General features: G+C 41.1%; 1 protein-coding gene across 2 annotated transcripts in view; it reads left to right on the top strand.

Annotated features, from left to right (window-relative positions):
• BAIAP2L1 (BAR/IMD domain containing adaptor protein 2 like 1) overlaps window positions 1-15,148 on the top strand; it is an 83,583-nt gene that overhangs the window by 24,392 nt on the left and 44,043 nt on the right. For both annotated transcript variants that reach the window (XM_049904404.1, XM_049904405.1), the window contains exons 2-3: window positions 2,510-2,585; window positions 7,406-7,492. In XM_049904404.1, the coding sequence (XP_049760361.1) occupies window positions 2,510-2,585; window positions 7,406-7,492 (163 nt within the window). The remainder of the gene's footprint in view (window positions 1-2,509; window positions 2,586-7,405; window positions 7,493-15,148) is intronic.

Genomic DNA, 15,148 nt, shown 5'->3' with positions numbered 1-15,148 from the left:
CCAATCTCAAAACGACAAAATTGGCGTGATTGAAGTGAGTGGTTGCCGGAGGTTAGGATTTGAGGAGGGGGTTGTTGACTATAAAGGGGTTGCGTGAGGGCGATCTTTGTGTGAATGGAATAGTTCTGTATTTTGATTATGGTGATGGTTATATGAATCTATACATGTGATAAAACTTCGCAAAACCAAACACACACACAGATGTAGAAACTGATAAAATCTGAATAAGGGCTGTAGCTCAGTTAATAGTACACCTACTCCTCATTTACCGACTGTCATGCATTGAATTGTGTCCCCCAGAAATATGTGTCAGCTTGGCCAGGTCATGATTCCCAGTATTGTGTGATTGTCTGCCATTTTGTCATCTGATGTGATTTCCCTGTGTGTTGTAAATCCTATCACTATGATGTAATGAGTTGAATTAATGGCAGTTATATTGACGAGACCTACAAGGTTAGATACTGTCTTAAACCAATCTCTTTTGAGATATAAAAGAAGTGAGCAGAGAGACAAGGGGACCTTATACCACCAAGAAAGCAGGGCCAGGAGCAGAGCTCGTCCTTTGGACCTGAGGTTCCTGCGCTGAGGTGCTCCCAGACCAAGGGGACTGATGATGAGGACCTTCCTCCAGACCGACAGAGAGAGCCTTCCCCTGGAGCCTGCACCTTGAATTTGGACTTCTCGCTTACTGGACTGAGAGAGAATAAACTTCTCTTTGTTAAAGCCATCCACTTGTGACATTTGTATTAGGACCAGTAATGGATGACTAAGACATCGACTATCTCATTATCCAATATTTCACATTTATAACTACAGTAAAAAACCTACTGGCTATTTTGCACATTAACTACACACGTCTGGCAGTAACGAACACCGAAGTGTGAGGCGAGAGTCACGCTGGCTGTGGTGGTTAAGGTTATGTACCAACTTGGAGAGAGTGACTGGCAAAGTATCATTATCACCCTCTGGACTTCCAGCTAACTCAGAATTGAAGCCACTCCCGAAGTCCACCTTTCAGCCAAAGATTAGACAGGCCTATAAAACAAACAATAACACACCTGAGGAACGTGCTTCTTAGTTCAATAAAATATGTAAGACCGGATGGGCAACACCCCCCAAAACCATAGCTGAGAAGGTAGGAAGAGACAGGAAAACTGGATGAATGGACATGGAGATCCCAGGATGGAAAGGGACAGGGAGAGAGTGCTGACAACATTGCAGGGATTGCAACCAACGTCACAAAACAATTTGTGTATAAATTTTTGAATGAAAAACTAATTTGCACTGTAAATTTTCACATAAAGCACAATAAAATTTAAAAAAATCAGGAAATGCTGTCAGGAGTGAGGCTTCGAATGGTGAATAGTTGAGGCAGCGGTTGTTTTTCACTCTAAGCCTTTATCACTATTTGATGAAAATAAATATGTTCTCTTTATATGTCCAGTTTATAATGGAGAACCTTTTTATCCTAAAGAGTACCTGTGAAGTATCTGCCCCTTTGAATGTTGGGTAGTTTGTCGTTCTTTTCATTGTGTGGTCATCAACAAACTGCACATTTTGGGAGAGGTGGCACTGTGGCTTTTGTGGCCTATTTGAAGTGATTAATTGATCATGAAAACAAATAATACACACTCACTTGCCATGTGTTCTGAGTCAGGAAGTCAGAGCACCATTGGAATAATTTTGTTTTCTGTACTTCAGATTTAGGATACTTTAAATTTAGACCAATGTTCTAAATAATTGCATGTTTCATACTTGACGTGGCATTTGTCTCTTTGCTTTTCTAATGATATAGGAATGACACTTTTTAAAATGAAAACCATGCTATCTGCTGGAATGCTGCCCCATGAAATTCATGAGGGGAAATCCAGGTCTTTTCAACCACGAGTGTATGCCTAGGGTACTTACTCCATAAGTACTTCATAAATAAATGACCACTAGAAAAAAATGCCAGTGACCACCTAGAAAGAAGTTTCCAGGCTGGCCTGTGTCCTGGGGCCATCAACAACACCCACCTCCATATTCTCCCCTGGTAATTCGGCATAGCAAACACAAAATCTCTTGGAAATTTTCTGTCAGACCAATAGCCAAAACGTTGCCCATATAATTAAGCCCAGGTAGCTGACCAGGTGCCTGTTTCTTAACGCTAGAATGGCAGCCATTAACTGACTTCAACCCAAGAGAGAAAGCGTTAGCTTCTGGGCTCACAGTTCCTGTGGAGTAATCTTCGACCATAGACACCTGTAAGTCTGCAGCTCCAGCCATTTATAGTAGGTTCTAGGCAGCCCTCGGGCAGCTGGAGAACTGCCAGGGTTGCATACACCTGGCTGGATGTGAGCACTACCAGGTAGGAAATGTGTGTTGTTAATTACTTTAAAAGCAACATCCATTGCTTTGTATGTAGACTGTACTATTAGGCATACATAGGTCTCCTCAGCTGCACAGTGACAAAATCCGAAGATTACTTGGCTTGTTTATTTTATTGTTTGTCTTGTTTATCTTTTGTCAGAATGTTATGGAACAGTTCAATCCTGGGCTGCGAAATTTAATAAACCTGGGAAAAAATTACGAAAAAGCTGTTAGTGGTAAGTCTTCCTATTTTCTAAATTTATAAATGTAAAGCAATATGAAAGCTATTCAATAAATAATTATCTTTATATGCTTAATATTGAATTTTTAAAATATCTTTAAATTGGTTGAAATTATTTATAATTAATCTACAGAACTTTGCAATGATAGTATATTTGAAAGGAGCAAATTGAATAGTAGGCATACGTTATCAAATCATGGTTTATAACATGGCTCAATCTTTTATATCATTGCCATAAACAATGATACTTTTAAACCAAATTCTTTGTGAACTGATAACATATAAAATGTCTACTTAAAATACTTACATTATACGTAGTGTCCTGCAGCATAGGAATTATTTTCCTTTTATTTATATAGGATTTCTTGCTGTTAGCTGTATTACTTTTGCTAGTAATAAGAAATATTTGTAGCCCGAATGGTATAAAATATGCAGATTAAAGGCTGACCTTGGATTTCTCACGCCAGAATAAGTGTTTCATTCAAAATGAGTTATAGTCTTGGTGTTTGTCTCTCTTTGTGAACTGGAGTTGTTGGGACAGATATCATTTGAGGAAGCTCACATTTGTCTACCTGTGCATTTCCATAGTAAAAGGTGTAGGCACCAATCATTGATCACCTTGAAAACTGAAAATGCTAACAATTACCAAATTCTCCCATGTGCAAAACAGTTCTCTCTGTGTAGGCAGTGTTACTACAAAAACCTTCAGACCCCTGTGTCACCCTCTAACCCATTTTAATGAGACCACCAATAAACATCAGTGGAAATTTTAGTTTCTAACAGTTTTAGGTCTGAAGAAGAGCTCAGATCAAGTTGTGTGTCTTAAAAAAAATTTTATTTATTTATTTATTTATTTATTTATTTATTTTTACATACCTCTTATTTCTCCCTTTTCCCATACCTCGCTTTTGCTTGCTCCCTGTTGATATTTTGAAATCAAATCTGTGGCCTCACACACCCTCTGCATGAACCTGCCAGGGGAAGGGGGTGTGCTGAGTAGACCTTGAACGCTGAGGACGGGGAGCATGGCTGAAGTTGCTGGAAAGTAAACTGCATATTGACTTTTCTTCTGGATCGCTGGGTTATTGCCAGACATTTTCAGTATCAGGAAACACAGCAAATCGGGGATTTTCCTCCCTGCCTGCCCTCCAGAGCTGCTGGTGCCACCAGCCTTCAAGAGCAGCAGGCTTATTTTGACTTCTTGTATTGCTGACTCTCCCTTGATGTTTACTTAATCACAAGGCCACAAAGTCATTACTTAGATGTCCCTGTAAAGGAAATCACTGTGACCTGCACGCACTGGTTTTTCTTTCTATTCTGAGCTGCCTCTCTGAGGCAGAGTTTTTACAACCCGAGTCACTGAGCTGCCTGTGACTTAGCCTCTGCTCACAAGGCTTTTCTCCAGAGGGCTCAGCACCACACCTTTGGTCTCTTATCACTTTAACACCTCCTAGGAATTATTCTGTAGTCCATAAAGTGTACCTGGAATTTCTGTGGGCCATCTGGCTGTACTTTTTGCTGTAGGCATCAAGAAATTTAGATAAATTTGTAAAGTCTTTGTATATACCTAGTATGTTTAGTATACTCAGGAACACAAAACTTCTGAGAATTTGTAGTATAGTTGAAGATTCCAGACGTGCAATCAGCAGTTAGGTTAAAATGCAAGGCAGTATGTGTATGGCTAAAAGAGAGCTGGGGACAGGCCAGTACGACAGGAATTCAAGCAGTGGAGGCTGGAGCAGAATGGAGCAGGCCAGAGGCCTTGTAGGAGCGGAGCTAGCTGACAGGTGCCAGGCTTCACCAGGCAGACACTGCTTACGAGTGCTTCAGGCAGAAGAGAGAGGCCCCAAGCCAAGCCCAGGGTCCCCATGGGCATGAGAAGAAACTGTTGCGGAATAGTAAAACATAAGATGGGATAGGGTTGGCTTATAAATGCATCTTAAGGCTGCATCAGCTATCTGTTACTACGTAACAAACTGCCCTCAAGCTTGGTGGCTTAAAACAGCAATAATTTATTATCTCACAGCTGAGCAGTTCTTCGGACTCCTTGGGGCTCACTCCTGTAGCTGCCCTCACTCAGCTGGGCCTAGGCGAAGCTGGTAACTGGGCTCGCACTCTCCCCATGGGGCCTTTTTAGCTTTAAGGAGGCCAGACTGGGTCCTCAGGTGATAAAAGTGGTGTTCCAAGAGTGTGAGTCCCAATGCACAGCACTTACCACACCCCTGTGGGAGCCATGCTTGCTGATGTCTCATTGGCCAAAGAAGTCACATGACCAAGACCAGCAGTGTAGTAGTGGGCTGGGAATTCTGGGAGGTGTGATTCGTTGAAGGCCATTACTCTGGAGAGTACACTTACCCTGTTGGCAGTGAGAGGCCATTGAAGGTTTTTGAGCAGAGCAGTAACCCAGTGAAATAATTTTTGAAGGAAAATTTATCTGGCAGATGTAGATTAGATTGATAAAGTAGTCGATCAACTATTAAAATAGAACTAAAATGTTTCATTTCATTCCTTAAAACAATAAGTGGTAGAAAATCTCTTAATGTGTTCACAAAAGGGAACAGAATTATAAAAATGTGTATTAGTTTTGAATGAATTATATACTTTTAAGTTAATTCAACTTTATCGTAAAAGCAAGATATTTTACTAGACTGTGGAGGTTAAATGGTTTTAAATGTAAGTCAACAGTTAATGAAAAATTTCAATTTAATGGATGGAAGTAAACCAAGAATGTTGTTTAAATATTGTGTAATCCTTCATACCATTCTCCCACAAATTTGCTTTTCATCTTATCAGTGCCTTACAAATTTAAATCTCCATACTAGAACATTACAGATGTTAACCTGACAGTTTACTGGATGGAGACCTTGTTTTTAGGTGGCACCCTCTCTTTTTCGATTCTGTATGAGACCAAAGATGGAAAAAGCACCAGAATTTAGAGCTGAGGAAGTGCCTCCACCAGAGTTGTGTACACTACCTCGGACTCACCACTGTCCACAGTGTCCACTCCTTTCCTCTAGTGAGACACGGTGATAGCCTCACCCGCCATGTCTTAAGATTGTCAGATAGATGAACTACGTAATGACCCGAAAGGGCTACATGAGTGCTGGTCACTACTGTTCTTTTTGTCATGGTGCTTTAAGGTTATCCCCAGTCTGATAACACTGTACATCATATCACATTTCCTAAACTAGTATTCACAGATAGTAAAAAGCCATAACTTTTATCATTTCATAAACTGCAATAAATGCTAAAATAGATGAATTTAGCATAAAAATATTGTTTTGGCCTGCAGAACCTTCAGCTGGACCTATACATGAATTCATTCCCACTGTCAGCACTCAAGACCATTGAAGGTTTTTGAGCAGAACAGTAACCCAATGAGATAGCTTTTTTAAAGAGAATTTATCTGGCAGAAAATATAGATTATATTGATGAAGAACTTGATCAGCTATTAAAATAAGAGCTAAAAATGTTTCATTCCTTAAAACAATAAGTGGTAGAAAGTCTCTTAATGACTTTTGAAATCTACCTCTTTTAAAGCAGTACCCATTATCTGTTGGGACAAAGCAGCTGAGATGGCCTCTGGTTTTCCTCCTCGTGATGCAAAGGGGCTGAACTAGGAGATCCCTGAGGATTTTTTGGAAACGCTGGTCGCGTAGCAGTTAAGAGTTCAGCTGCTAACCAAAAGGTCAGCAGTTCGAATCCACCAGGTGCTCCTTGGAAACCCTATGGGGCAGTTCTACTCTGTCCTATAGGGTCACTATGAGTCGGAATTGACTTGACAGCTATGGGTTTGTTTTGTTTTGTTTTAAGGACTTTTTTAGCTCTCAAATTCTGTGGTCTCCAAAATTAATTTGTATGTGTGAAACCAATCTTTGAGTAAGATAAAATGAACAATTTTCTCCAAAATCGCACGAAGTAGGCTAGGTCTTCTTGAAAAACATGCTAGTCACATACCTTCTGTCTAGCTTATTAAAGGAAAAGAACTGATATTAGCAACTGCTGTTTGTCTGTTCAGCGCTCACATTGTTAGGGTATTTTATAGACAAGGGACTTTTGTTTCAGAAAGAGTAAGTAGCTCACCCAGGTCATGTAGATTGAAGGAAAGGTAGAATTCAATCCCAAGTCAGCCTGTCCCTCACCCCCAGAAAAAGACTAGAAATCAAAAGCAGACTTTTGTACCTTATGATTTAGTGTTCTAAATCAGTTGCAGAGGAGAAATAACTATATTTGAGATAAGTAGATCCCAATTGGTATAGCAATAAAAGTTTTCCTGTCTGCCCCATTCCAAAAAAAAAAAGTAGAGCATTCGGTTATTTTTCAGACAATTTTATTGTTTTTTTGAATGAGAATCAATTTCAGAGTTCATAGACTTTCCCCTGACAAGTACGTCAGTTGTTTGTGACTCAAAATGCTTTTTTCTGTAGAAAAAATTAAAATATCCTCCAGGCCACCCTACATAAGTCCTTTGAACTGATGGTGTTACAGCCCTGTAGTGCTATGAGAGGATTCCTTGTGCCTAGCCCTACTCTGGAGCTGGCATTAGGACAGGCAGGGCCTTCTTTGCCAAAGGCTGATCCGAGGAGGGGTTCTGTGGATGTCTCCACTGTGATGGGATATGGAGGGCTTCGGAAGTGCAGCGGCCTGACCTGGGCCCTAGGCTCAGGTGTCACATGGCAAGCCCTGCCTTCTCTGAGCCAGGTTTGCCTGCAGCATGCACCTTCTCAGAGGTATGCTTTGAAGAAACATCCAAGTTGCTTCCTCCCTGCCTTTGTTTAAGTGACAGTTTTGTGTATGTCACCTTTCCCTGTCTAGCTATGATCCTGGCAGGAAAAGCCTACTACGATGGAGTGGCCAAGATTGGTGAGATTGCCACCGGGTCCCTCGTGTCGATGGAGCTGGGTAAGCCATCCTGTCCACTGCACATAAACCCAACCTGAACCTGTTTCCTTTTCACCCTGTGGGCGCTGATAAGAACGTGTGAGGTTGCGCATTCTCGGGCACAGGCAGGAGAGCCCGCCCTGCACTCTGCTTTGTTCCCTGGAGGAGCAATTGAGCTCAGTGTGGTCTGACAGAAGCTGGGGCCGGTTAGAGGAAGGCAAGGCTGCTATCCGAGTCCGAATGGAGGGGCTGCTGGCGGGGGTCCTTTCGGCACCAGTCTGAGAGCGGCTTCTGCCCTTGGGGAGGCTGTTCTCCAAGCCCAGAGCTCAGCGAGCTTTGCCCCACATTCTTAACTGGAAGAGATGAGCCCTGGGCCTCCCATCCTGCCGATGTGGCTGGAGTATTTCCTGTGACTCACCTAGCAGTAAAGCAGACTCGTTTACGTTGTTCGCGTGACTCTCAGTTGTGATTTTCCGGTTCTCCTGGTATGAATGGGGCTCCTGTGCAGGAGCAGGGCAGCACCACCCTGGCAGCGAGCCTCGGGCCCGGGAGCCCAGTTGCGGGGGAAGTCTGGACTTCTGTTCAGAGCCAGTGCGCTGTGACCATCTCCAGAGGGGGAGCTGAGTTGTCTTAACAGCCCCATGCATAGCTGTCGTTTTAAAAATCTGCTACAAGTACCTTACTGCTCAGAGGGCAAAATTTCTCTTAACAATGTTTGCCCTGGTTTGAAAGGTTCCGAAAACCAGAGGAAAAGAATGGTCTAGTGTATGTGTGTGCATTTAGGGAAAAGCACATCCCTCTGTAAAAAGTGGGGAGGGAGAGCAAAGGAGGAGCTCACTGTCAGACAGTTCACACCATTTCAGTAGAAAGTGTTCTGAGGATTTTTCAGGGTTGCTTGGAAAACTCTTCACTAACCCACAGAAGCCAGAACAAATGAGAGGTGTGATGAGGTGCTGGGGCAGGGGCCAGGCTGCAGTGGACCTGTGCTATCAATGGCATTCTCTAACCACTTTATACTGGAATTGTGTATAAAGAGTCTTGAAACCTGGAGGTATACACGGTAGACTGTACACCTGAAGTTATGCTGAGTAACGAAGAAGTCAACACTGCTGTGTTTAATTGACTGAATTACCTGCAGAAGTTTTTCACAATCCTGCCTTGTGCTCTGGTTGGTGCCATGAACTTCTTCACGTTCTGGAGAGGACTGAACTATAAAACTCAGTTCTAAGCATGATCGATTTAATAAATACAGGCCACGTTATATAGACAGAAGCAGATAGCAACAAAGTTCAGTACATTTTAGGGGAGTGGTTGAGATGATTACAGGGTTCCAAAAATAGGACCAAGGTAAAAAGAAACATCCTATTTGTGTCAAGCATTGGAGGAAAAAAGTCTGACCCTTACATTAAAACATACAGTGCTCTGACTCAGTATCATCCAGTATGCCTTTTTAATGTTTTATGGTTCCTGTCACTGTTTAAATAAGACCTGTTCTTAAGCTGTTCCACACCTTACTTTATTCAGCTGTGAGTTCATAATGTTGAGTCAACTATTTCCACAGCAACACTGTTGTTATAAACATGGCCTTAAAACTTGAGTTTCAAGAAGGAAACTATGTTGCGATGGTAAAGCTTCTTTTATGTGGATATGTGTTTTATTCAGAGGGAATGGAAATAACTTGTGCTTTCCTTTTCTTTCAAGTTGTCTTTTTGCCTGTACTCGTATCTCTACCTGTAACCTGTTGCTACTGGGTTGATTCTAACTCATGGCAACCCCGTGTGTTACAGAACAGAACTGCTCCATAGAGTTTTCTTGGCTATAATGTTTCCAGAAGCAGATAGCCAGGTCTTTCTTCCACAGCACCTCTGGGTAGGTTCGAAATGCCAACTTTGGTTGTTGTTGTGTGCCATTAGGTCAGTTCTGACTAATGCAACCACATGGGACAGAGTAGAACTTCACACAGGGTTTCCTAGGCTGTAATCTTTGTGGGAGCAGATCTCCCGGTCTTTTCTCCTGCACAACTGCTGGGTAGGTTCAAACCAGGGCTTCAAACTGGTTCCTCCGAATTCACTCATGGCCGAGAAGATGACACTGGAACAGACCCCAGTTTTTAAAATTTGGGTAACCCAGAACCATAGCCAGAATGGAAAAAATTATGGGTCGAACCCCTGCTAGAAACGTAATCTCCCTCTTAGAAAATAAGGGCAGCGTATATGTTGCATAGCAACCAAATCTCTTGCCCATCGGATTTGCGCAGAGTTGGAAACAGTGGTGCCCAGCTTAAAGATGGCAGCTGACCGCACTGTGTCACTCTCCTTCGTCCTGGCAGTAATCCAGTCTCACGCATCAGATTCCTGAAAGGGCTCACTAGGACTCTTCCGAATCACCCATTCCAGGGCTTTGACCTGTAATTTTTCCCGTTCCAGTTATGATTCTGGATCACCCAAATTTTAAAAATTCAAGTCTCTTTTGGTTGTGCTTCGTCGGCCGTGACTGAAACAGTTTGAAGCCCTGGTGCAAACCACCAGCCTTTTAGTTAGCAGCTGAGGCTTAGCCATTGCACCACCAGGGCTCCATCCAACCTTCATAGTTGAGTGCAGACTGTTAGCACCATCCAGGGACCTATGCCTCATATGGCTCTTAATTTTCTGCTATCGTTCACAGAAATTTCAGAATAAAATGCTTTTCCAGTAGAGTTGCTTTTGGAGGCCTAAGATTAAGTTCTTTTCATTTGCTTTGTTGTTTGTTGTGAATGTTTAGACTAAACTACCATCCACCGTTTGAGTTCTTTGTATAGCAGTCGACAACACATAGAAGAAAACCTAAGGTAGGTGGTATTTCTCTCATTTTTCTAGAGAATTTTATCTCATTACTACCTTTGGCATTGGTATTCATAACTTTATTATGTAACCTATGTTATAAATTCCATCTGATAAAACTGAAGGGGTAATTGAGTCATTTCAAAATTTTCATCATTTATTATCTCTAAACCAGGAGCCCTTGTGGTGCAGTGGTTAAAGTACTCAGCTGCTAACCGGAAGGTCAGCAGTTCAAACCCACCAACTGCTCTGCAGGAGAGAGATGTGGCAGTCTGCTCCTGTAACGATTTACATCTTGGAAATCCTGTGGGCAGTTCTGCTGTGCTCTACGGGGTTGCTGTGAGTCAGAATCAACCTGATAGCAGTGGGCTTGGGCATTGTCTCTGAAAAACCTACGTTTTCACATTTTAAAATCCTTAGTTTTAAAATTTGCAGTGTAAAAATTTTGCTTTGGAAAGAAAAGGAGGGATGCTGAAGAAACCTTATTATTTCAGAAACTTTTATTACAAGAACAGTTTTAGTCTTTATTTTGCTGAAAATATACGTAGCGAAACATACTCCATGTCAACACTTTATGTGCAATTCACGGACATCGTGTTCTTCAAGTTTTGCACCTGCTCTTGCTGTCCGTTTCCAAGTCATTCTCCCTTCGTTAACATAATCCAGTGCCCCCTAAGCAGAAACTCCCCATTTCCTCTCCCTCCTGCCCCTGTTAACCACGAATCTTTGGTTTCTTTGTATTTGCTTATTTCATGTAAGTGAGATCATACACTATCTGTCCTTTTGAAACTGACGGATTTCAGTTAGCATAATGTTTCTAGGTTCATCCATGTTGTGCTATGCCCAGGTCTTCATTTCTCTTTCTGGCTGTGTATGTATATTATACACATTTTTTTTTTTTATCCTTTCATTTGTTGATGGACATTTAGGTGGTTTCAACCTTTTGGCTATTGTGAAAAGTGCTGCAGTGAAGATTGGTGTACAGATTTCTGTTTGTGCTTCTGCCTAGGTGTATACCTAGTATTGGAACTGCTGGGTCATCTGGTGGTCCTGTGTTCAACTTTGTGAGGAACCACCAAACTGTTTTCCACATTAGCTGCATCATTTTACATTCCCACCAGCAATGGATGAGGGTTCCAGTTTCTCTACAACCTCGTCAATGCCTGCAATTTTTGTTTTTTTTGTTCTTTGCCATTCTGATGTGGATGAGGTAGTGGTATCTCATTGCTTTGATTTGCATCTCCTGCAAGAGTAGTTTTAGTTCTAATGATGAGTTGAAATGTTTTGTATGTTGTTATGGGATACAAAACGATTTCTTCATTTCATACATATTTTTTACATGAAGTATGTGTAACATTCTGGTATTTCCAAACTTTGGGGGTAGATAAAGAAAATATCCTCCGGATAAAATATTTACTTACTTTCACAGAAATTTGTAGTGATGATTTAGCTTGGAAAACGAGGTCAAATACATTATAAATATTTATCAGGGGTGGCAAAGCTAAACATTTCTCTCTCTTCCCACTTTAAAAAAAAAAACAAAACTAAGAGCTGAAGGAGAAAGTTGGTTATGCCCTTTACTTTTCATTTGTCTTTTGGAGAAAGGCTCTGATGGAATCTGACTCAATAGTGATACGGAGCTGCAGCAGCTCATTTCTGATTTCTAGCTGCAGGTATTTCCATTTAGACATCCTCCTTCCAGCATCAGCTCACCCATTGCTCTGTGAATAACTTTGAATGCTTTTGCTTATAGGAAGTTCCTGGGTGGTACAAACTGTTAATGCACTCGGCTGCCAATCAAAAGGCTGGTGGTTCAAGTCCACCCAGCCTTTTTCCTTTTTTTGGAAGTAGGGTTTTCCTATGGAGAACAGTTGTACTCTGGCACACACCGGGTTACCATGAGTCTGCATCAACTTGACAATTGATTTGGTTCTGGAGTTTTTTGCTTCAAAGTAACAAAATACCCAACTAACAGTGGTGTAAACGATAAGGATGTTTATTATCCCACATAAGACATTCAGGAGTAGCAGATTCCAGGTTAGTTAATTATCACCAAGGATGCAGGTTTCTTTTTTCTGTTTCTTCATGCTTATCTCCTCATGGGCCCAAGATGGCTGCCATTGCTATTCTAGGCATCATCTCCTCCCATTGTACCCAAAGGTAGGAAGGGGTATTTCTTCCCAGATGTGCCCTTTTACAAAGGAAAAAATCTTCCCAGAAGCCCTAGCACACATCCTTCATGTCCTGTTGCTGGATTTAGATCCCCTACCCGTGCCCCAGCCACCAAAGAGGCTTCTCCAGCCTTGTTAACCAAGGGATACAGCTGAGGACATGCTGCTAGGGCAACTCCCAGTGAGGGGCCACCACATGGTACATCTCTGGTGTTAAAGCTCTTGCTTCAGCAACTAGCTAATGAATGAAAAGGACTTGTCTACAAGGTCTGGATTTAGCTGTGGCAGGGATTTACGTAGTGCTTCTGCATTTCGCGTGAGTCTCTGATTGAAATGATGTTTTTTCCACACATGGGATGGTGTGTGGTTTTACTAGCATATATGTACTTCGAGCTTTATAATTATTTCTCCTGGACCTTATTTGCTTTTTTTTTTCCCCTTCAGAAGATCATAGCCATCCTTCCTCGTCTGTTCTTATATGGCAAATGGGAATCTAAGGATACAGGGAGAATTAGGAGCATTGGGTAGTTTGTTTTTTCTGTTCTTTGGTTTCTCTTTCCAAGCCTTTAAATATCTTATAGTCATTAACTCATTTGTTACATTCTCACTGCCTCTGTCCCTGTGCTTCTGTTTCTCCTTTCTTTTTCTCTCATCTTCCTCTCTGCCAATGAGTCAGCAGCAGTCATTTCAGTTGTGATCCCTACATCCTCATTATTGAAGATTTGGTAGTGGAAGCCTTCCAGGTTATTTAGCATTGTCTGGGCTATTCTAGGACCTTTGCTTTCCATAAATTTTAAAATTAGCTTGTCACTTTCCACCAGGGCGGGGTGGGGTGGGGGATGGAAACCTGCTGGGATTTTGACTAGGATTGCATGAATCTATAGATGAGTTAAAACCCTATTGAGTTTTCTAATGCGTGAATGGCATAGGGCCGGGCAGCGTTTTGTTCTGTTATAGATAAGGTCATCACGAGTCAGAAACAACTCAATGGCAAATAACAGCAGTCCATGAAAATGGTATATCCTTTTATTTATTTGGAATTTATTTAAATTTTGTCACCACAGTTTTATATAACACATTATTGATATATAATTTAGTTGCTAAAACATGAGCACTGAGTGATCCACATGAGGAATTTGATATCCTTCTTTTCTCCAAAGAAAAGGAAGTCCCTTTCTACCTCTTTCTAAGTACCTGGGTTTAACGTACACTAACAGTGTGCTCCTAACACCCACAACAGTATAAGCACAACTCCTTAAGTACTTAACCTTGATGGGAGGAAAACACAAAAACCAAAACCAGAGCTTTGTATTCAGGATTTGGCAGGTAAAATATTTAATCCCCTGTGTTTAATTATTAAATAGGTCAGAGTGTCAAATTTATACCACTCTACAAGTTGTCGAGCTGTCTATCCATAATCACATACAGATCTTTACACACACATGCACAGTCAACTCAAGGCAGCCATAATGACCCCCCCCACCCCCCACAAAAACCTGTTGCTGTTGAGTCAGTTGCGACTCATAGTGACCCTATAGGACAGAGTAGAGCTGCCCCATAGCATTTCCAAGGAGTGCCTGGTGGATTTGAAGTACGCCACCAGGGTTTCCCATAATGACCCAGCAGTACTCATTTAAAAGAAGTAACTGAAATTTGAGTAGAACTTCCAGTTTTGTTCCTAAACCGAGCAACATTTACTTTTAAAATCTTAGAAAATAATTAAAAAGGTAGAGAAGGAAGATAGATATGGTCAAGGAAAAATATTTTGGTAAAAGAACCTTTGAACCAGTTTTTCATCCTTAACGTGGAGGAAAAAAAATACTTGTTCCTATTTATTTCTCAAGAAATAACGAGAAACTTTCTTCAGGGAATTTACAGATTTCCCTTAGGTGCCTTATAGTTCACCATTATATAAATGTAAACTGTGTTGTTTCCAGTTTAGCCCACTTTTATATTATTTTGTATCATTTATTGTTTGGACCAATTTCTTAAATTGGGCACAAAACAGAAGATTTTATCTCACCACCAGGAACCTAGAAAATAGTAGGTTTTCTTTCATCATTGAATGTTTATAGATCATGCAGTTTTTAAAAAAACATTGGTTACAGGTTTATCTTCGTACTCAGAATCCAGACTGACAGTCTTTGATCTTAAAAATGCAGAAAAATATTTCTGACATATTTTCAAATAAATGTTGTTAATTCAAGAAAGTATTATAAATATATTTCTCAGGTTTAGATAAAATGAAAGAATTCATACCAGAATCAGTGAGAGAGCCAAGTTGAGCCAAAGCAGTTGTTATTGACCAAGATCACTTGATCTTTTGGTTGCAAGTTAGAATCACTTTAAAGGGATTACTAAACTCCTTCCCATAAAAATAGAAATGAAACATAAGGAATTTACTTTTTTTATTTACATAGTACCTACTGTGTGCCAGGCACCAGCCTCAGCATCTTCTAGATATTAACTCCTTTTATGGTCACGACAGCCCTCTGACGTGTATACTATTATCGCTATTATTTCCATTTTACAGATAAGGAAACTAGGGTTCGAAGAGAGTAAGTGGCTTGCCAGGGTTACCCAGCTGGTTAGTGGCTGGTTAATTTGATCCCAGGCAGTTTGCCAGCTGTGTTGTCTGTCATGCTGGTGAGTTTTCTATGTCATAAATGTGTAGAACTTAATTGTGT

The sequence above is a fragment of the Elephas maximus genome, chromosome 12, assembly GCF_024166365.1.
Source record: "Elephas maximus indicus isolate mEleMax1 chromosome 12, mEleMax1 primary haplotype, whole genome shotgun sequence".
In the NCBI taxonomy this organism is placed as follows: domain Eukaryota; kingdom Metazoa; phylum Chordata; class Mammalia; order Proboscidea; family Elephantidae; genus Elephas; species Elephas maximus.
Note: the sequence above shows the minus strand (reverse complement) of the source record. Positions and strands in the feature narration are given on the sequence as shown.